General features: G+C 39.3%; 1 protein-coding gene across 3 annotated transcripts in view; it reads right to left on the bottom strand.

The window, feature by feature from the left end:
• Positions 1-22,953, bottom strand: part of NLN (neurolysin) — a 62,036-nt gene that overhangs the window by 28,520 nt on the left and 10,563 nt on the right. For all 3 annotated transcript variants that reach the window (XM_073344064.2, XM_078852777.1, XM_073344066.1), the window contains exons 2-5: positions 12,035-12,291; positions 9,111-9,259; positions 5,893-6,000; positions 4,305-4,407 (exon numbers count right to left, since the gene is read on the bottom strand). In XM_073344064.2, coding sequence (XP_073200165.1) covers positions 4,305-4,407; positions 5,893-6,000; positions 9,111-9,259; positions 12,035-12,291 — 617 coding nt within the window. The remainder of the gene's footprint in view (positions 1-4,304; positions 4,408-5,892; positions 6,001-9,110; positions 9,260-12,034; positions 12,292-22,953) is intronic.

The raw sequence follows: 22,953 nt of genomic DNA, 5'->3' as shown, positions 1-22,953 counted from the left end.
CTGTGGAATATAAACAACAACATTCAAAAAAACGATTTTTCAAATATAAATTCTTTTTAAAAATTAACAATGAACAATGTTTAGTGCATAAAACAGTAATTCATTTGTTTTACTACAGACCAGTTTAATATAAGAAACATATTAACTGTTCATATAGCGCAGAACCCTGTCTTCTGAAAATGGCCAGTGCCATATGCTTAGAGGGACTGAACAGAACAGGGCAATTCATCAAGTGATTCATTCCATGTCAGCCAGTCCCAACTTCTGGAAGTCTGACGTTTACAGACACCCTGAGCATCCGGTTACATCCCTGACCATCTTGGCTATTAGCCATTGATGGACTTATCCTCCATTAACTTATATAATTTTTTTTCGCCTTCACAACATCCCCAGGCAACAAGTTCCACAGGTTGACTGTGCACTGTGTGAAGAAGTACTTCCTTACGTTTGTTTTAAACTTACTGTCTATTAATTTCATTGAGTGACCCCTTGCTCTTGTCTTATCAGAAGAGGAAAATAGGACTTCCTTATTCACTTTCTCAACACCATTCATGATTTTTATAGACTATCACATCCCCCCGCTTAGTTGTCTCTTTAATACATTCAACAGTCCCAGTCTTTTTAATCTCTACTCATCTGGAAGCTGTTCCAGACCCCTAATAATTTTTGTTGTGGTTCTCTGTACCTTTTCCAAATTTTAATACATCTTTTTTGAGATGGGGTGGCCAGAACTGCATACAGTAATCAAGGTGTGGGCACACCGTGGATTTATTTAGTGACACTGTGGTATTTCTGTTTTATCATCTATCCTTTTCCTACTGGTTCCTCACATGGTTAGCTTTTTGGACTGCTGCTGCACATTGAGCAGATGAACTATCTACAATGACTCCAAGATCTTTCTTGAGTGGTAACAGCTAATTTAGATCCCATCATTTTGAATAAATAGTTGGGATTATGTTTTCCAATGTGCATTACTTTGCACTTAACAGTGAATTTCATCTGCCATTTTGTCGCCAGTTTTGTGAGAGCCTTTTGTAATTCTTCACAGTCAGCTTTGGACTATCTTGAATAATTTTGTGTTGTCTGCAAACTCTGCCACCTTACTGTTCACCTCTTTTTGCAGATCATTTATGAATATGTTGAACAGCACTGGAGCCAATATATATCCTTGGGGGACCCCACTGTTTACCACTTTCCATTGTGAAAACTGACCATTAATTCCTACCCTTTGTTTCTTATCTTTTAACCAGTTACCAATCCATGAGAGGACCCTCCTTAACCTATGGCTTCTTACTTTGTTTAAGAGCCTTCGGTGTGGGACCTTGTCAAAGGCTTTCTGAAAGTCTAAGCGCACTATAACAACTGGACTACCCTTGTCATCATGCTGGTTGACACTCTCAGAAAATTTTGAGAGATTAGTGAGGCATGATTTCCCTTTACAAAAACCATGCTGACTCTTCTCCAACATAACTTTTGTCTGTGTGTCTGATAATTCTGTTCATTACTATGGTTTCAATCAGTTTGCTTGGTATTGAAGTTAGGTTTACCAGCCTGTAATAGCCAGGATTGCCTCTGGAGCCTTCTTAAAAAGAAAAAAAATTGATGTTACATTAATTATCCTCCAGTCATCTGGTACAGAGACTGATTTAAGTGATAGGTTACATGCCATAATTAGTAGAACTGCAATTTCATATTTAAGTTCCTTCAGAACTCTTAGGTGAATACCATCTGGTCCTAGTGACTTATTACTGTTTATATTATCAGTTTATTCCAAAACCTCCTCCGCTGACACCTAAATCTGAAATAGGTCCTCAGATTTGTCACCTAAAAAGAATGGCTCATGTGTGGGAATCTCCCTCACATTCTCTGCAGTGAAGACAAATAAAAAGAATTAATTTAGCTTCTCTGAAATGGCCCTGTCTTCTTGGGTGCCCTGTTAGCACCTTGATCATTCAGTGGCCACAGTCACTGTCAAGCTTCTTGTTTCTGATGTACTTAAAAAAAGTTTTGCTGTTAGTTTTTGTGTCTTTTGCTAGTTATTCTTCAAATTCTTTTTTGGCATGTGTCATAAAAATAAAGGGACGGGTAACCACCTGCCTGTATACAGTGCTATAAAATCCCTCCTGGCCAGAGGCAAAACCTTTTCACCTGTAAATGGTTAAGAAGCTAAAATAACCTCGCTGGCACCTGACCAAAATGACCAATGAGGAGACAAGATACTTTCAAATCTGGAGGGCGGGGGGGGGGGGGCGGAAGACAAAGGATCTGTCTGTCTGCGTAATGCTTTTGCCGGGGACAGATCAGAAATGCAGGCTCAGAACTTCTGTTAGTTAGTAAGTAGTCTAGCTAGAAATGCGTTAGATTTCCTTTTGTTTAATGGCTGGTAAAATAAGCTGCGCTGGGTGGAATGTATATTCCTGTTTTTGTGTCTTTTTGTAATTTAAGGTTTTGCCTAGAGCGATTCTGTATGTTTTGAATCTGATTACCCTGTAAGGTATTTACCATCCTGATTTTACAGAGGTGATTCTTTTACCTTTTCTTTCATTAAAATTCTTCTTTTAAGAACCTGATTGATTTTTTCATTGTTCTTAAGATCCAAGGGTTTGCATCTGTGTTCACCTGTACAAATTGGTGAGGATTTTTAATCAAGCCTTCCCCAGGAAAGGGGGTGTACGGCTTGGGGGGATATTTTGGGGGAAGAGGTCTCCAAGTGAGCTCTTTCCCTGTTCTTTATTTAACAAGCTTGGTGGTGGCAACATAGGGTTCAAGGACAAGGCAAAGTTTGTACCTTGGGGAAGTTTTTAACCTAAGCTGTTAAGAATAAGCTTAGGGGGTCTTTCATGCAGGTCCCCACATTTGTACCCTAGAGTTCAGAGTGGGGAAGGAACCTTGACAGCCTGCCTAATTATACTTTTACACTTCACTTGCAAGAGTTTATGCTCCTTTCTATTTTCCTTAGTACAGTTTGACTTTCAATTTTTAAAGGATGCCTTTAACATACACTTACATTGTGCTGTTTAGAAACACTGGCATTTTTCTGCTCCTCCTACTGTTTTGTTTTGTTTTTATTTGGGATATACCTTTCGTTTGACCCCCATTATGCTGGTTTTAACTAGTTTCCATGCAGCTTGTCAGTATTCCACTCTTATTTGTGTTCCTTTCAATTTCCATGTAAGTAGCTTCCTCATTTTTGTGAAGTTCACCTTTTTGAAGGGAAATGCTACTGTGGGGGGCTTCTTTGGTATTTTTTCCCCCACATAAATTTAATTATAGTTGGATCGCTATTATTGAGTAGTTCAGCAGCATCCACATCTTGGACCAGATTCTGTGCCCCACTTTGGACTATATCAAAAATTGCCTCTCCCCTTACAGGTTCCAGGACTTTATGGGTTCCAGGTCATTAATGGTGCCTAGAAATTTTATCTCTGCATCCCATCCTGAGGTAACATGTATTCAATCAATATGGTGATGCTTGAAATCCCCCTTCATTATTCATTTTTGTAGCCCCTCTAATCTCCTAGACCATTTCACAATCACCTTCACCATCCTGGTCAGGTGGTTGGTAGTATGTTCCTACTGCTATCCTCTTGTTATTCAAGCATGGAATTTGATCATAGAGATTTTATGGTATTTGATTCATTTATGATTTTTACTTTATGTACCTCTTGGCTTTCCTCCAGATCTTAATTTAAAAACTCCTCTACGAAATAAAGCCCTAAATGTTACGGTTAATTGTTAATTTACTTTTTTTAATCAAATCAAATAATATTAAAATTATGAACACCTCACTTATGAGAAGCAGAAATATGTTTAACAAGATAATCCCATTTAAAAACAGATGATAGTTTTAAAAATCTCTAATTTTATTAAACTCATAAAATACATTTGACAGAGTGATCACCAAATCCTTTACAGAGAATCATATGGTAAACTGAAAATGAAGGCTTTAAAGGAATATTTAAATCAGGGAAGTAGCTTAACTTCCTGAACAGCAGAAAAGTGTTTTAGATAGATGGAACACTACAAATGGAGTGTGATGCCCAATGGTGGAGATGTGAGGGGAAAGGCAAAGATGGGAAGAGTCCTGAGAGATTAGGTGGCACAAGTCCATGAAGAATTTTTAATTACACAAAGGCAATCCTGAGTTGGATTTGGAGAAGGATAGGAAACCAGTACAAGCTGTAACAGTGTTACAATTTCATTTCCTAGATACTGTATGACAATTGAACCCTATCTAAGAGCTGCACAAAAAAGATTCCTGAAATTTAACTGCAGTTCTAAAGAAAGAGAAATACAGTACTCACGAAGTTCATCCTTAGAAAACATGAGAAATGTGTTTTCCTCATTGAGGTTTTTGTTGAAGTCTATACACAGCTCACTCGATTTTTTCTTCATGGTCTTTATTTCCTAATTGAATATAAATTAAACTGACCATCAAAAACCAAAATTGTAACTACCCATTGCTGCCCTACATGTAAAAATAATTTAACTTTCTCTAAGATTTTCTTTTACCCCAAACATGTTAGAAGTATATTGTCTTAACTCACAAGGGATTTATCATAGAAATCAGTGGTTCTCAATCTTTTTTCATTTGCAGACCCCTAAAAAGTTTTGAATGGAGGTGTGACCCCCTTTGGAAATTTCTAATGGAGGTGTGGACCCTTTGGAAATATATTGTCTGTATATATAGCTGAATTCTGTTCAGTCAGTTTTCAGTCTACGTCTTTTGTGGATCCCTTAGACATAGTCCACGGGACCCCCAGGGATTCAAGGATCATAGGTTGAGAACCATTGATGTCAATAATGCGCTAAAGTAGTTTTATGTATTAACACTTAGTTCCTCTCTCTCCCTCTCTCTCAAAATAAAAGTCTAAATTTAATTTTAAATAAAATTTTCTGTTGTATTTCAGTGGGAATTGCTGTCCTAAAGATAACTGGTAGATGGCTCTAAAAGGAGCAGACACAACAAAGGTGTGTCAACAAGCTGCTGAAAAGTTAAAGAGCTCCTAGATTAGTTTGGGACCTTTAAATATATGGCAGAAAGAAAAGAACATCTATGAAAGATAACAGCATTCCAAAATCTTTTCTTAAACACAAGAAATTGGATGAGCAAAATATTTTTGACATATCAGGCTGACTTCTGGGGTGTTCTGGCTCCTTACTGCCAAATTTACATACATAAAGTTTGTATACATTGTGATTCATTTGTTTCTGCAACTGGTTAGATTTTAACAATAGTCAAGATTTTACTTCACTCTGAGCCACCAACAGTCTCCTTACATATAGTTTCTAATGATCTTCTAGAGGCATCAGGAACCTTAACATAATATAAATATGCATAACCAAGATTTAAGCTCCTGTCGATTGAAGGATTTGCATTGGGAGCAATTATCGGGGAAAGGCAGAGGGCCACTTCAGGTTCACAAGCCTGTGCTGTTAAATAGTGAGACAAGGTGGGTGAAGTAATATCTTTTATTGGACTACTTCTGTTGGTGAAAGAGACAAGCTTTCAAGCTTCCAGAGAGCTCTTCAATTTTTGGGTGCTCAATTTTGGATGTCCTACAGATGCCGCATTTTTAGGGAGTGCTGCCTTCCACTTTCTGATAATCAGGCTCCTTTTAAGTTGTCTCAAGTTAGTTACTCAAAAATTCAGGAATTCAAAATCATTACCCACTTTCAAAAATCTTGGGCTTATTTTAAAATCTTTTATTTTGTATTTCTTTGTCTTGTACAAATTACCATCATTACCTTAGTCTGTAAGAGTAAGGATGGCCTCAAAGCAGCACTTAACTGAGACCTGAGTATATAAGCAAAAATATACACTTAAGAAATTCTTCATAGCAGTGAAACCATACTTTCTTCATATTATAAATATAGGAAATCCATACTCACATTCTGTACTTCTTTGGGAAGATGGAGTCCATTCCTTTTCCCCATTTTAACTGACTTCTCTAAGTATCGCTTAGCTTCAGGCTTCAGATGTCCAAGATCACATGTTTGCTGAAATTATATTAAATGGAAGATGATGAGAAGAAAAAACAGGAGTATTCCAATGTGTAAAGGGATACAGTTCTCTTACTACAATTAAAATGAATGACAAAAGTTACAGAATTCCATATTGAATTTGTTAGGCCCCATGTGGGATTTTTTTCTTAACTCACTTTCACTCTATCAACCACCTCTTAAAACACACTTTTAAACTGAAATATCACTATGGCTGCCTTGAAGATGTCTAATGCCCCATCCTGCAAACACTTGTGCACATGCCTAATTTCATGGACATGAATAATCCCTTTCACTTTAAGTAGTCTAGTCATGTGTTTAAAAATAAGCAATGGTGTAAGACTTTACAGCAATCATGGACTTAATGTGTTATGGTGTGAATTTTAAACTTCTCATTATTAATGATACTTCACCTCACCCAATGTTTCTCTGATGTACAAGTTTTGTGACAGAGGTTCTAAGTTTGAGTACTTTACCGTACATGATTATTCTGAGTTTTTCAGAATTAAGGATAATTGCTTTTTAAATGTCCCTTTGCTGATATTTACATAATATAATTTTTAATTTCATTTTTGAACTACCATAATAGTCCACGCATTATGTGAACAAGTCTTTAAGGAGAACTAAAAAAAGGAGACTATGTGGAATATTGGAAACGAGGGTAGTAGCAACTGTTTAAACCATGCTGAGTTTTCTAAGGATGTGTGGGTGGGGAAGTTTGATAACATTCTTCAGCATGCCCGTGTGCAGTTGTTAGGAATGACTAGGCTTAATGTTATCGCTTCATCAGACACATTAATATTAAAAATCTATTATAAACACCTATATTCAAGGGTTTAAATCACTGGAGTAAAAATTTCCTGTAGAAGGAGAGCTGCAGTATACATCTACCACATAAGCCTAGGATGGAATTTTTCCTTAATATTTGGAAAAAGCTTTTTTATTTGATTAGACATAAAAAAAACCCCTCATTTTCAAAAACCATTGGTGGAGGAGGATGTATAAGAATGATTTAGGAAGTAACATAAGCATGGTAAATAACTTTAGCAGACTCAGGCCTGCATTTTAAGGGGTAAAAATGGGCCTGGGGTCAGAGAGATCTAGGAGATCCTAGATGTTATGTTTGAACATCCAACTTTTCATGGGATACTACCATAATAAATAATGTATGAGTCTGAGGGGCCCTGTTTCCACTGTATTGTTAACCTGGCCCTAAACAGGCTCATGATGTTTAAATTAAGAATCCATGCTTTAGCCCTGAAAATTCCATGGAAACCCTAACTTGACAGAAATACTACATTGAAATAAACGAGGCTGGCTTATTAAAATGGCTACTATGTTTTCAATGGTTTTAATTCAGTCTCTCCTCTTCTGTTAGAAACTCTCCTTGGAAAAGTCATTCTCCAGGTGCAGCTGAGGCAACAACTTACAAGAGCAGAGAAGTCATGCATCATAATCTAGAAGTGGCAAGATTCAGCCTGGCCTTGGTGGAAGCAAATTACACAGCCTAATGTCCTCCACCAAAAATGATCTTCTCCCAGACACTGTGAATTTTAGGAGTATTCAGATCTGAGATCTTAGCCCAGGTCACATATCAGTGTTAAATAGATGATTAAGAAATATCTGCATATTGTTGTACTGTTTAAATGAAGGGGGGAAACCCTCAAACTAATTTAAAGGATTAACAAAAAGAAATTAGAAACACTATAGTATTCTGAAATAGATGTAAATGCCGAATATCGTCACAAGGGGAAATTAAATAGAAAGAATACCAAGGTGAATATGAAAGAATTCTGTTGACCAACAGTAATTATTGTAGATATTTATATTTGGTTTTCACAAGTGACTGCTAGAAATGCCTATAAATATGAAAAAAATATTATTTGTATTACAGCAGAGCCCACAAGGTGCACATACACATAACATACATAACATAAAATCACATAAAACAGTAAACACATATCAAACTTCTTTAATTCAGCATATGAGATATGTAAAAAAGTGAAAGATAATAAGAAACACTAGCTGCCAATACACACAAAAATGAACAAAATAGTCTATAGTGGGGCTGTAAAATATCAGGAGCTTCTCACATAAACAATGTGGAAATAGCCAAATAAGGGAAAGCAAATGGTGGAAAACATTCTTGGAAAGCATGGCAATAAAAGATAATGGAGGAAATTATAAAATGCTCTGTTCAGATCTCACTGCAAATATCAAGATTTCCAGTTCGTATTACAAAAAGCAAGGTTTTTACAATACAGCACAATACAGCACAGAAACGACTCCAGCAGCCAGTGGTTCCAGTGTTTTATCAGCTATGTGGAACAACAGACACATTAATCACAATTAATTAATCACAAGTAAGCACAATTGTTTAATAGACACAAATTTCACATTTGGAGGAGGGACAGATGAAAATGTTACAATTATTCATACTAAATTATTTGCTTAAATATTTTAAAATTACCCATCTGAAGAATGATAAACAAATACTACTTCATACATTTGGGGGAGTAAGAAAAGTGAGGCCATCACAGTAAATTTTAATTATTCTTGGTTTAGTTTGAATTACACAGTTAATAATATATACTTAATTAAAGTGTAACACTTATGATGGTGCTTACTTGGAGGATGAGGCAGTCTATGAAAACACTTTAAAAGGGGCTAGTAGACAGTAGTAAACCAAGTATTTTGTTTGCATCAGCATTATTGACTTCTAGAATAATTTAAACAACAAAAAAATGTAGTCATTCCTAATTCCAATGAAGTAAGAAACAATGAACGAGTGTGTGCACAAGCTTATCTGGCAGCCAAATATGGACGTGAGAGAGTGCACCTTTTTCCCAAGGTTTCTACCTGGTAAAGGTTTTCTTTAAGTAAAATCGTTAGGTTTTTGAAGCAAGAGAATTTAAATGAGGCCCTCATGTAACACATACACTACAGGTCTATTCAGTGGATAGTGGATTTAACAGTGATTGAGATTAATGAAGTGATAGGGATACTGAAAAACACAGCATGTACTATTTATTGGGAAAAAAATTTCACTGGTGGCACCTTACATATTCCTCTACCAGTTATTTTTAGTTATCTTCATTGTCATTTACCTGCAAATAAACAATCCTCTGAAACACATCTTCTCTCATGCTCATCTCCACATCAAAATAAGAAAGTCTTTTGTCAGCTTCTGTGCTTGCTGAGCGTACATCTTTGTTGGATGAGACATGCTGCGGGAAATCCAGCATGCTTCTTTCCACTGTTAAAATAAAAATACATTTTAAAACACTTACAATGCAGTCAGTCCATGTTAATTTTTTTCAAGATGAGGAACTTCCTAGGAATAGACAAGTTATTTAATAAATCGTTGTTTTTAGTTTTTACACAAGCTTTCAGAAATAAACTTATATAAACAGATACCTGAAGCAACCACTGATTAGGATTTACAGATAATGAATGGATCACGGATTATGTAAAAAATGAACCAATACAATTATATACACAGCAGCAACAGATGCATTAGAACAAATGCATATTTCACTGATGGTGTATATTATAAAAGCCCAACTGCCCTTGCAAATGTCCCCACTTTAATCGTTCCACAAGGTCAATTTTGAGTTAGTAAAAGTTTAATACAGATATATTTAAAGCACTGGAGTAATTGTATGCTTTGAAATGAGATGAATCTTTTAAAAGTACAGAAAGTAGGTATTTTTAAATAAATTATTTTTAATGGTTGTCACAGATTCTCTCTCTAGAATCTTGGAAATAGCAAGTTTTGAATCTTTACAATTCTCCCTCAAATTATTCAAAAATTGGCAGGAGAAAATACAGATATGACCAAGTCTGTTTATTACTAATAAAAGCAAGCAATAAGAAAACTGAGGGAGATGATGTGTGATTATTTTGGACTATCAGAGATCACAGGCTGAGTAACAATTTTGAATGGAAATGAAAATAAACTAAATTCTCAGCAATGCTGTCGTGCCCCTGTATTAATAACAAACATGAACATAGGTCCTATAATTAAAAAAGTAGTTGAAATGACTAGCTGGATTAATTAACTTGGACTTGATTAAACCTAGTTATAGTTTTCCCTTTTAAAAAAGTGCTAATGTCCTGCATGTTACGCTTTGTTCAAACATTTTACACAAAAGTGTAACAAATACTTTTTGTCCTGAGAGACCGTTCATATTACTAGCAGATGAAGGTTCTAAAGATTAGTTGGTTACAGATTTTAAGATGCACCTAAAAAGCTTTGTGAAAAACTAAGACACAATACACAACCAAAGACTGTGGTATCTTGTCTGTCTCTCAAAATTATGGGATGCACATACACATGTGGTTTGCCCTCTCCTCCAGTCTGTAGGGCCTGAACTTTATTTGTTTTGCTGGTGTTATGATAAGATGGTTCAAATGAAGTAGTGAGTTTTACATTTTGCTCTGAAGCTCCTGAGGTTTGTGGTCATCTGGGTCTTTTCTGAGAATGAGTTCCAGGTACATGGGCCAGTTACTGGGAAAGCTCTCTCCCCTGCTCATGTGAGTATAATGTTCAAGACTGACGGTTCCAAGGTTAATAGGCAGCAGAATTAAAACAAACAAAAGGAAGTATTTTTTCCACACAATGCACAGTCAACTGCGGAACTCCTTGCCAGAGGATGTTGTGAAGGTCAAGACTATAACAGGGTTCAAAAAAGAACTAAATAAGTTCATGAAGGATAGGTCCACCAATGGCTATTATCCAGTATGGACAGGCATAGTATCCCTAGCCTCTGTTTGCCAGAAGCTGGGAATGGGCGATGGGAGATGGATCACTTGATGATTACCTGTTCTGTTCATTCCCTCTGGGGCACCTGGCATTAGCTACTTTTGGAAGACAGGATACTGAGCTAGACGGACCTTTGGTCTGACCCACTATGGCCGTTCTTATGTTCTTAAGGTTCTAATGGAATGCTGCTGTTGAGAGAGGTCATTATCACATACCATGAGTGATCCCTCAGGAAAGTGAGACTAGTTCCATGTAGAGCTTTGAAGATTGGTAACCAAAGCTTAAATCTGAACTAGTATTCTGATAGGACCCAGGGAAAAGAGAAGAGCACTGGAGTGATATGTACTCTTCACAGCCTCTGCAGCTGGGCAGATTGCTGCTGTGTTCTGAACCAAACAGTAGCTTTTTATTTTATTTATTTATTTACTTTTATTTTTAACTTAAGCCTGGTAGTTTTATTCCTACACACAGAGAGCCACAATAATTCAGGCTGGAGGTCATGAATGCATGGATCACTGATCATCACTGTGGCTAAATCTGAACCTGACAGGAGGCTGTTTGGATTAAGATTGTTCAAGACAGTCTCCTTGCCAGCTATAATAGGAAAAGGATATAATAACCATAGTCATGATTATTTGGTGCACAGAATCTGTGAAGTGTCAAGAGAAGGGTAAGATTGCAGACTTAACACAGAGCAGATGCCCTCACTGGAGGAAGATGTTAGGACATGAGTTCTCTGAAATGCTTCCCTCCCCCGACTAGCATCACATTAGTCACGTGATTTGACTTCAGATACTGGTCTCAAACAGGCCCCCAAATGGCTGAAGGAAAGTGCTTTTTATATAAGATGTGAAAGTAATTGTAAAGCTGGATTTCATATGTATACTGCAGACATTTTAGTCCATGCTGTTGCACAGTGCCACCAAGTGGCTCCATGCAGTCACTGACAAGAATAGGATGGGTCACTCAGATTTCACAGGTGAGGACTTTGAAAGTGGAGGAGTATATGCCCATCATGACTCTCTCAATGTAGTCTGAGAGAAATGAGTGAAGTAATACCAGCATAGTCTTGCTAACCCTTGCCATGTCTTTAATGGCCAGGTCAAAAATGAATATGAATGGATATCACTTTTGAGATTTCTCTAGCCATGAAGGGCACAGATCAGACTCACAGGTGGTAACTGCTTTTGCTGCATTGCTTCCCGAACTCTGCTGTGTGGATAGGACGAATTCAGAAAAGGAAGGTATTAGATTCCACATACTCACTTGTATACTCCACTTCTATGTCGGCCAGAGCCTGCATAGTGTTCTCATATGTTACTTTTTCAAAATTAAGCATTCCAACATTGTCATACACTTGCTTTGTTTTCATGATCAGATCATCTGTCCTTGTTCTGATTTGCTCTGGTGACAGGTCCCATTTCAAAAAGTTTCGGTCTGATGCTGCATATGAAGAGGCCTGGAGATGGGTAGTAATTTCTGTTCCTAATGTCATTCTCAGTAAAAGACTTGGACCACCAGCTCTGAAATTTTAAAAATGAATTTTGGAGATTAAGAATCTAAATTGAAGCAAAAAGTCTATTGTGTATTATTTAAAAAAAACATTACTTTTTTATATTAAACAGTATTTTTAGAAACAAGAACATATTCCTTTTTAGGTCTAGCCTTTCCTCTTCAGGACCCTAAACAGTTGTACTTTTAATTAAATAAATCTGTATTTTAAAATAATTCAGATGTCTGCCCTTCCCCCCCCCCCACTAGATTGAGGGAGTGCCATCTAATATGTATGCAAAAACAGAGATAAAACCTTTTGGTTCAGCAAAAATAGACAAAACAGTTTTTTCTTAGAGGATTGAGTTGTTATTCAAAACACCAGTTACTGAAACTCCATGGAAACAGACAATAGTGTTTTGTATTTTGAGACAAGGAAAAGAGAATATACAGCGAAAGCTAGGTTATGAAGGCTAGTAGCTACATGCAACATAAACAAAATGGCAAAAACATGGAAGTGTAAATTAAAATGGATAATTTTATACTTGCATTGAATGTCTGCTGTGTTCCAGGCCATGAGAGCAAATTATCTCATAGCCTCCTGCTTCAAAATGTACTCTTTTAACTGTTGCAGATCTTATATGAGTATTTCATATGGTTTTGCTCTGTGCCTGGAAAAGGCATGAAGGTTTCTCATATCTATAAATAACCTTTGGGTTCAGTTAATAACTCTAATTAAAGTACTCAACTGTATTACAGACTTGGTTAGGCAGAAAAGTTTACAAGAGACCCCCTACAGTGCTGGGATGGACAGCTGCCTTTTCACTAACCATTACGACAATGCACACACAAAGCTATGATTCAGCCATTTTTCAGGGGTTTAATGGCAGAGGGGGCAATTTCAGAATTTCAGTGGGAGGTGTTTTTTCTGAGTTTCTGTTGAATCACCAAAATATAGGAAGAAATAAAATGTCACCCCTAAAATTTAGTTATTGACCTTCCTTTGCTCCCAATCATACCCAGGAATCTGTGTCTTTTTCTCCTTTCATTGCATGTCACACATTTATGACCTGCGGAATAGCCTACCAAATTGGGACTCAGGAGACCTGGGTTCTATTCCCACCTCTGCAACTGGCCAATTGGGTGACCTTGGGACAATCACTTTACCTCTCTCAGTTTCCATATCTGTAAAATGGGATAATGACACTGAACTCCTTTTTAAGCACTTTGAGATCAACCAATGACAAGTGCTATAAAGAGCAAATGATTGTCATTATTGCCATACCCCACAATTTCTTCCATGCTCTTCCTTTCCTTTTGTTTTCTGTGCATCTATTTGCTTTTCCATGCTTTGTTTTGGTCCATGCCCCATTCTTGAATCTACTCACTCACTTATCACTATTTTTCAGCACTCATCCCATTCTCCCTGCACCACTGCACACACACACATCAAAGCCCCGTACCACAGCAACCCTCCCTCTAGTTCAGTGGTCCTCAAACTGTGGCTTGCTGGGGTTGTGACAATCCCTACTGTATGGAGGACGCCACTTTGCTCTGTACAGCGTGACCATGCATGCACTATATTTTGCTCTTCAAAATCTTGCTTTCCTTTAGATGCTCTGTCAATTCTTTCCCCCATATCTCTTCCCCTTCTTTGACCCTCCTGTTTTTGTCTCATCTCTCTCCTTCCATGTTAATCTTTTTTTTCACCCAGAGCACCTCCAGGACAGTGGGGAATCACACCTACATACATCCCAGCTGCATCAGAAGTAGAAGAGTGAAACTAACTAGGAGCTGAGTGAGTCTCATCAGTTTAATTAAGCAGCTGCTTCCAGCTCCATTGGGAGAGGTGCTGTTTTGTGAACACAGATTTGATCATACTCTGTAGGATTCTTTACAGGGGTAATCTGAAAATTCACAGCAGTGTATTAATAGGAAAACTCAGAATCCTCATGTCCAACTTAAACCCAGAGTTAATATCTATCTATAAATACATAAATATGGACATATATTTTGCATAACCTTACATTAGTATCTAACAGATAGTGAGAATGAAGTATGCCTGGTAAAGCAAGCACTAAGCCATAAGTATGGAAGAACCAGAGACAAGGATTTGCAAGAGGCGATATTCTGGAGCAGAGAACCAAAGCCAAAGTTTGAGGGGGAACTGACCTTGGGAGTGAAAAAATTTAGCTGGACCAGACAAATTGTAGAGACAAGATGGATGAGGTAATATACTTTATTGTACCAACTTCTGTGTGTGAGAGAGGCAAGTTATTGAGCTTACACAGAGCTCTACTGAAAAAGAGCTGACCTGAAGAAGAGTTCTGTGTAAGCTCAAAAGCTTGCCTCCCTCACCTACAGAAGTTGGTCCAATAAAAGATACTATTTCACCCACCTTGTTTCTATCATATCCTGGGACCAACACAGCTACAACATTGCATACAGACAAACTGTGACCAAGTCAAACAATGAGTTGCAGATTTACTGGAAACAAAAGAGCCAAAAGAGAAACCCATTCTGTTCTACCACAATGTTGACCCTGTGCACACAATCACAAGTTGAGCAGAAGTAGCAGAAAGAGATAACTGAGAGCAACTCAAAGCCAGTTTGCCCTTGAGAAGCAAGATTTGCCTGACAGAAGACTAGCTTAGTAGGACTAACCCACATCTTCAGGTAATTGTGATTACAAAGCAACTAGGAGATTTAAAACCTTTGCATTTACTAAGCTGATTGTTCTATGGCATGGCTTTGTAATTAAAATATTTTTTAACTCCTGCTAATGAAGTCAAATAAATTATGGTACGAAGGAAGACCGTATGTGTTGATATGTTAATTGCACAAACTAATACCCAGATATAATTAAAGTTTTTTTTAAAATGTGCAAGTGTAAAGTGGTCACTATTACACGGTGACATTTACTAACAGATACCAATTCATGGTACATGTTGATTATTTAATAGCAATCACGACAGTTGTGCTAATAGCTATTTGGGGAGTATCAAAACCAGTTTGGTACATATATAAATGCTCATAAAATTTAGCATAATAATGTAGTGTGTAGGTGGCCTGGATGAAAAATGGTGACTATGCAAGCAGTTTGAAAAGGGCATGGGTGAAAGGCTTCCATTTTAAGGTTACACCTTTGTAGCTGAAAGATTCTACAACTAGACTAAGTCAGTTATTTTGTACAGATATAAATAAGGAACATCATTCTTACCCAAATGTAGTAATGGAAGACTAATTTTTCCTAGTGAACATGGTTTATTCATCACAGCTCAAACAAGAGACTAGGGACTGCACAGCTACAGACTAGGGACTGAATGGCTAGGCAGCAGTTGCACAGCTACAGACTAGGGACTGAATGGCTAGGCAGCAGTTCTGCGGAAAAGGACCTAGGGGTGACAGTGGACGAGAAGCTGGATATGAGTCAGCAGTGTGTTCTTGATGCCAAGAAGGCCAATGGCATTTTGGGATGTATAAGTAGGGGCATAGCGAGCAGATCGAGGGATGTGATCATCCCCCTCTATTCGACATTGGTAAGGCCTCATCTGGAGTATTGTGTCCAGTTTTGGGCCCCACACTACAAGAAGGATGTGGATAAATTGGAGAGAGTCCAGCGAAGGGCAACAAAAACGATTTGGGGTCTGGAACACATGACTTATGAGGAGAGGCTGAGGGAACTGGGATTGTTTAGTCTGCAGAAGAGAAGAATGAGGGGGGATTTGATAGCTGCTTTCAACTACCTGAGAGGTGGTTCCAGAGAGGATGGTTTTAGACTATTCTCAGTGGTAGAAGAGGACAGGACAAGGAGTAATGGTCTCAAGTTGCAGTGGGGGAGGTTTAGGTTGGATATTAGGAAAAACTTTTTCACTAGGAGGGTGGTGAAACACTGGAATGCGTTACCTAGGGAGGTGGTAGAATCTCCTTCCTTAGAAGTTTTTAAGGTCAGGCTTGACAAAGCCCTGGCTGGGATGATTTAATTGGGGATTGGTCCTGCTTTGAGCAGGGGGTTGGACTAGATGACCTCCTGAGGTCCCTTCCAATCCTGATATTCTATGATTCTATGCGGTTTATTTTTCCTCTACCAGCACATAGAGATGTGGACAATCAGAGTTGTGATAATGCCCATATGTTAGAGACTTGCTGACTCTGACACATGGATAAAGAAGAGCTGGCTCAAGCTGAATCTAGGAAAGACCAAAGTGATGAGAACCAGAAGAGGAAAACAGTTCTACGGGCAGCTTATCATCACCAGCTTTCTCTCAGCTGAAGGCATTTGTCCACTCATAGTCAAGAGAGTGGATCAGCCATAGGTCCTACTATAGTCATTACTGACCCTGAAAAAAGAAAAGGAGTACTTGTGGCACCTTAGAGACTAACCAATTTATTTGAGCATAAGCTTTCGTGAGCTACAGCTCCTAATACGGCTGTTACTCTGATTACTGACCCTGAACACTTAGATAGCAACAGTCCTTCTTCCACCTCTGGCTAGCAAGATAATTTTGTTTATTCCTCTCTGACAATAACTTACATCAAAGGTTGAGGCATTAGTCATTTCTACACTACAAGAAGGATGTGGATAAATTGGAGAGAGTCCAGCGAAGGGCAACAAAAATGATTAGGGGTCTGGAACACATGAGTTATGAGGAGAGGCTGAGGGAACTGGGATTGTTTAGTCTGCGGAAGAGAAGAATGAGGGGGGATTTGATAGCTGCTTTCAACTACCTGAGAGGTAGTTCCAGAGAGGATGGTTCTAGACTATTCTCAGTGGTGGAAGAGGACAGGACAAGGAGTAATGGTCTCAAGTTGCAGTGGGGGAGGTTTAGGTTGGATATTAGGAAAAACTTTTTCACTAGGAGGGTGGTGAAACACTGGAATGCGTTGCCTAGGGAGGTGGTGGAATCTCCTTCCTTAGAAGTTTTTAAGGTCAGGCTTGAAAAAGCCCTGGCTGGGATGATTTAATTGGGGATGGGTCCTGCTTTTGAGCAGGGGGTTGGACTAGATGACCTCCTGAGGTCCCTTCCAACCCTGATATTCTATGATTCTATGATTTCTGTGCTGGACCACTGAAACTCTTTCTATACGAGTCTAGATAAGAAGGTAGCAGCCCATCCTGAAAATGACAAACAAAAGAGTACAGTACTGTACACTGGTGCTCTGCCATCTACACTGGCTCCCCATTCCAACATTAGCGGGTCCATTTCAAGGTTGTAAATTAACCTACAAATCCCTTAAAGGATAAAAAGCTGTAATCTCAAGGACCATCTCTCTTTCTGGGCCCTGCTACGGCCACTAGAATCACCTGCACATTGTGACTAAAAGAGTCCAATATAGAGTAGAAGGAGCTGGAAGTGCATCTTCTTAACAGCAAGCTCAAGGCTCTAGAAAACCCATGCAAAGAAAATAAGGAAGAGTGCAAATTCCACCTTCTTAAGGTCACAGAGAAAGAATTCTCTCTACACCAAGCGTTTTCCAAATAAATGAAGCAGAAGGGAAGAAAAACCAAGCAACATGCACAAAGGTAAGAGCTGACAACTAAACAAAGACCACCATGTGAAATTAACATCTCCAGATGGAACATACTCAGATGGAGCTTTCTGTAGTCCACATACAATGCTGAGATACTATGGAGTTAAGCACTTTAGAAATGCACACAGATAAAATATGTTTCAGCTATGTCACTGAGCAAATATATTTTTCAAGAATAACCACTGAAATAGTAACTAAAACAGCAATTAGTGATAAATTCTGAATTAATCACTGGGCAAGAGGTTTAAATGGCTATAGAATTACTTGGATCTCCCCTCGAGGGCTTGAATGCTGGATCCAGAAGACTGACAAGCACTACTTTTAATTTCCAGGGTGGAACTGGTGACCTAACTCTCTCATTACATTAGACAGCAGCTTTGAGTAATAAAAAAATAAAATCTGTAGCCTAGCACTAATTATTATAACTGCCAGCAAGTGGATGTTTACATCTGTTGGAGACAGAAAACAAATGAGAAATGCTAAATAGCAACCATCTGGTATTGGAGTAGTGACGACTCTGATTGCTCCAATCTCCAGCTGATGGTATAGAACATGGGTGGCCAACCTGTGGTTCCGGAGCCACATGCTGCTCTTCGGAAGTTAATATGTGGCTCCTTGTATAGGCATAGGGCTGGAGTTACAGGCGCCAACTTTCCAATGTGCTGGGAGGTGCTCACTGCTCAACCTCTGGCTCTGCCACAGGCCCTGCCCCTACTCCATCCCTTCCCGCCCCTCCCCCTAACCTGCCATGCCTTCCCCCTCCCTCCCCCGCCAGCCTCCTGAACCCCATGAAACAGCTGATTGGGAGGTGCAGGGAGGGAGGGGGAGTAGGGTGACCAGATGTCCCGATTTTATAGGGACAGTCCCAGTTTTGGGGTCTTTTTCTTATACAGACTCCTATTATCCCCCACCCCGTCCCGATTTTTCACACTTGCTGTCTGATCATCCTGAGGGGGAGGCGCTGATTGGTGGGGCTGCTGACGTATTACAGTGGCTCTTTGGCAATGTACATTGGTAAATTCTGGCTCCTTCTCAGGCTGGCCACCCCAATATAGAAAGTAACCATTTGTATGGGCTGGTAGAGAGGACAATGCTCCAGAAAGGTTTGAACTGATCAGTGTATCTTTCTAACAACATGGGTCACTGATTTCTTTAAGTTTCTTGACAAAGAACTATAATATAACTTCTAGTGACACAGCCACTAAAGGCTGTACCTCAATGAACTATTTAAACACATTTTGTAACTGCCCTTCCTGAGGTCTCTCTCAGTCAACCAGAGAATATGTTATGTCATCTTACATCACAGTGAGTATATGTAAAGTAAAATGTAAATAAAAAATGCACTATGGGTGAAATCCTGGCCCCACTGAAGTCAATGGGGGCTTTTCCAAATGCCCAGGATTTCGTCTCAAGTGTCTACATAAAATTGTAAATAAATATGAATTCTCAAATACTCCAATGCCCTAATTATAAAATAAAGCCATATGGCACAAAGAATCAATGGGCTGCAGGTAACTGATATATATTTCACATATACACATATACAATGCTGAGACGAAAACCCTGGTTCCTCAGCTCCAAAAATTAATGTTTTTGCCATCTGAGATAAAGGAGATCGTCTTTAGCTGTTAGCAGTGATAGTTCCCTGATGCGCTTTGTGGGCCCTTTAACATACACATAAAACCAGTTAATTGGAGTTGTTAAAATGACCAGGTAAAAAAGTAAATAAAATAATTTAAACTAGATTTTTGTGTGTTTAGAGTTAAGGATGACAGAATTGTACAAATAATATATAAATTACAGAGGTGATCTTCTAAATATGTCTAATTTCTTTCTAGAAAGTTAACAGTTTATGAAAGAGAGACAAAACAACATGAGAATGAATGTAAAACTATTTTCAGAGTAGCAGCCATGTTAGTCTGTATTCTACAGCCAAGCTCTACGATACAACCGCATTGGCTCCAAGCCCTCAGACAGAGACAAACACCTGCAAGATCTCTCTCAAGCATTCTTACAACTACAACACCCACCTGCTGAAGTGAAGAAACAGATTGACAGAGCCAGAAGAGTACCCAGAAGTCACCTACTACAGGACCGACCCAACAAAGAAAATAACAGAACGCCACTAGCCATCACCTTCAGCCCCCAACTAAAACCTCTCCAACGCATCGTCAAGGATCTACAACCTATCCTGAAGGACGACCCATCACTCTCACAGATCTTGGGAGACAGGCCAGTCCTTGCTTACAGACAGCCCCACAACCTGAAGCAAATACTCACCAGCAACCACATACCACACAACAGAACCACTAACCCAGGAACCTATCCTTGCAACAAAGCCCGTTGCCAACTGTGTCCCCATATCTATTCAGGGGACACCATCATAGGGCCGAATCACATCAGCCACACTATCAGAGGCTCGTTCACCTGCACATCTACCAATGTGATATATGCCATCATGTGCCAGCAATGCCCCTCTGCCATGTACATTGGCCAAACTGGGCAGTCTCTACGTAAAGGAATAAATGGACACAAATCAGATGTCAAGAATTATAACATTCAAAAACCAGTCAGAGAACACTTCAATCTCTTTGATCACTCAATTACAGACCTAAAAGTGGCAATTCTTCAACAAAAAAACTTCAAAAACAGACTCCAACGAGAGACTACTGAATTGGAATTAATTTGCAAACTGGATACAATTAACTTAGGCTTGAATAGAGACCGGGAGTGGATGGGTCATTACACAAAGTAAAACTATTTCCCCTTGTTTATTCCCTCCCATCCTCCACTGTTCCTCAGAGGTTCTTGTCAACTGCTGGAAATGACCCACCTTGATTATCACTACAAAAGGTTTTCCCTTAGCCAAGCCCTCTCCTGCTGGTAATAGCTCATCCTAAGTGATCACTCTCCTTACAGTGCGTATGGTAACACCCATTGTTTCATGTTCTCTATGTATATAAATCTCCCAACTGTATTTTCCACTGAATGCATCCGATGAAGTGAGCTGTAGCTCACAAAAGCTTATGCTCAAATAAATTGGTTAGTCTCGAAGGTGCCACAAGTACTCCTTTTCTTTTTGTAAAACTGTTGTGGAACCAAAGATAGACAATGTGTTGACATCAGAATTTTATAAAATCTTTACCCTCTTGAGGGCCTAAACTTCTTGGGAAATTACAGTTTTATTTCCAAACACAAAGGCTTGCCTGACAAGCCATTTTAAAAGCTTTAAGGAAAAAGAAAACATAAAATTTGGCCAGAAGTGAAGTGAAGATATAAAAGACTTATTAACTATCGGAATCGTATATTCCATAACAACTATTCAGTAACTGCAGAGTGATTCTGAGTGAGCAACATATGTGAATGAACCTCGGACATAAATCCTAAGATGACACCATGGAAGAACCAGACAAAATTAAATATAAAATAGTGTCAAAAAAGAAATCCGTGGATATTTTTGAATAATTAGGGAAAAGACAACAAGAAATGAAATACTGAAATCTTCCTCACACCTCTGCATAAAGGGACCAAAGCTTTCAAGATGCTAAGCACCCCTTCATCTCCCATTGACTTCACGGTGCCTTTGTTTTGTTAACAGTATTAAAGTAACTTTTGACTAATTTGGCCTTTTTCATTATAGAACATTCTCAGAGGACAGGCTTCCTGGATAAAATACCATTGCTAGCTTTATTATTTTCAATAAGGCCTTCTTTCATCTGCAGCCAAATAAAAGGAATTGTATTTTCCTCTTGTCACAGTTCCAGGGTAAGCCTTTGACCCTTCACTCAGTGTTTTGGTGGTCACCCCGCTCCTGCCCTGAAGGGGTTAAAAGCAGTCCTGGAGAGGGCTGAGGCTGGGTAAAAGGGATTAAGAACAGCTGGGGAAGCTGAGTGAATAGCTGATCACAGCTGTGGCCAGCTCAATCAGGGCCCAGCTGGCCCTTATAAGAGGGCTGTGGGCCAGACACCAAGGAGTTTCACTCTAGTCCTAGAAGGGCTGGGGATAGGGCAATGGGAGCGCCTGCCTGGTAAACCCTACAGACCTTGGTGAAGGCCTGTACAAGTAATGGGGTTGCAGAGGTTCAGCCCAAGGTTAGGCAGAGGCAGCTGGTCCTACCCCCTTGCCTGTGATGAGTGGCCATTCCAGACTACAGTCTGCCCCAGTGAGCAGGAGCTAGACGATGACTGGCAGTAGCCACTGAGGCAAGGTGGGTTTAGAGGGTTGGGGGTTCCTCTGGGAGGGCAGACCCAGAGTGTGGGGGTACTACTGAGGCAGAACCCCAGGGTAAAGGGCACTGGGAGGGACATGGGGCCAGTGGCAGGTGAGACACTGACCTACAGAGGGCACTCCATAAACTGGAAAAGAGCTAATTCCCAGACAACCAGCAGGAGGAGCCACACTGGTGAGTCATAGCATTGCTACAGCTCCCCTTTCAAGTGATAGGCCCAGCCCTTTCATTTCTCTCAATGGAATCCTATGATTCACCCCACTTTTAGACTGGCTTTCCAGGTAATGGCACCCCTTTTTACCATTCTCGTTTTCTCAACAGGTTTAGCCCCTACTAGAAACTTTCCTTCAGGAGCAGTGATCATTATGAAAATGAAGGTGACTCCAACCAGTTTCTTCAAAACAAAATATTATTTATCCATCCATTGGAACACAGTTGTCAGAGAGAAAAGGGCTAAAAGAAAGCAAGGCCTATAGGCATATTATCTTACCTACAGCTTAGCAGTTCCCACTAAGAGTTAGACCCATCTTATCCTAAATACCCTCATCCTTCTGGGGACCAGATTAGTCTGCTTCTCTGCTGACCCTGCCCCTGCCCCTCTCCCTCTGTGCATTAAGGTTGTTCTTTCAACCATTTCCAAGTTCTTTGTTTATGATTTCCCCCCTGTAGAGCCCTGTCCCAAGTTAGGGGGTGGGTGTGTCTCACTTGAACAGAGACAAAACCAGGAGGCTTTCACCCCTGTATTGTCAGTTAAGCACTGGCTAATGCTAATTCAGTACCTAATGTTCAACAGAGGTTTCCAAAATCTGCTGAAATATGGAGCTTGCTCTCTGATCACTTGAAAAATTAAAATTTTGTCTCTTTGCTTGAAGTCCTCTTTGCATAACTTATATTAGGGCCAATACAATGGGATGCCTCAGATTTCATCGTGTAG

This window comes from Lepidochelys kempii, chromosome 5 (genome assembly GCF_965140285.1).
Source record: "Lepidochelys kempii isolate rLepKem1 chromosome 5, rLepKem1.hap1, whole genome shotgun sequence".
In the NCBI taxonomy this organism is placed as follows: Eukaryota; Metazoa; Chordata; order Testudines; family Cheloniidae; genus Lepidochelys; species Lepidochelys kempii.
This window is presented reverse-complemented; position numbering and strand designations above follow the sequence as displayed.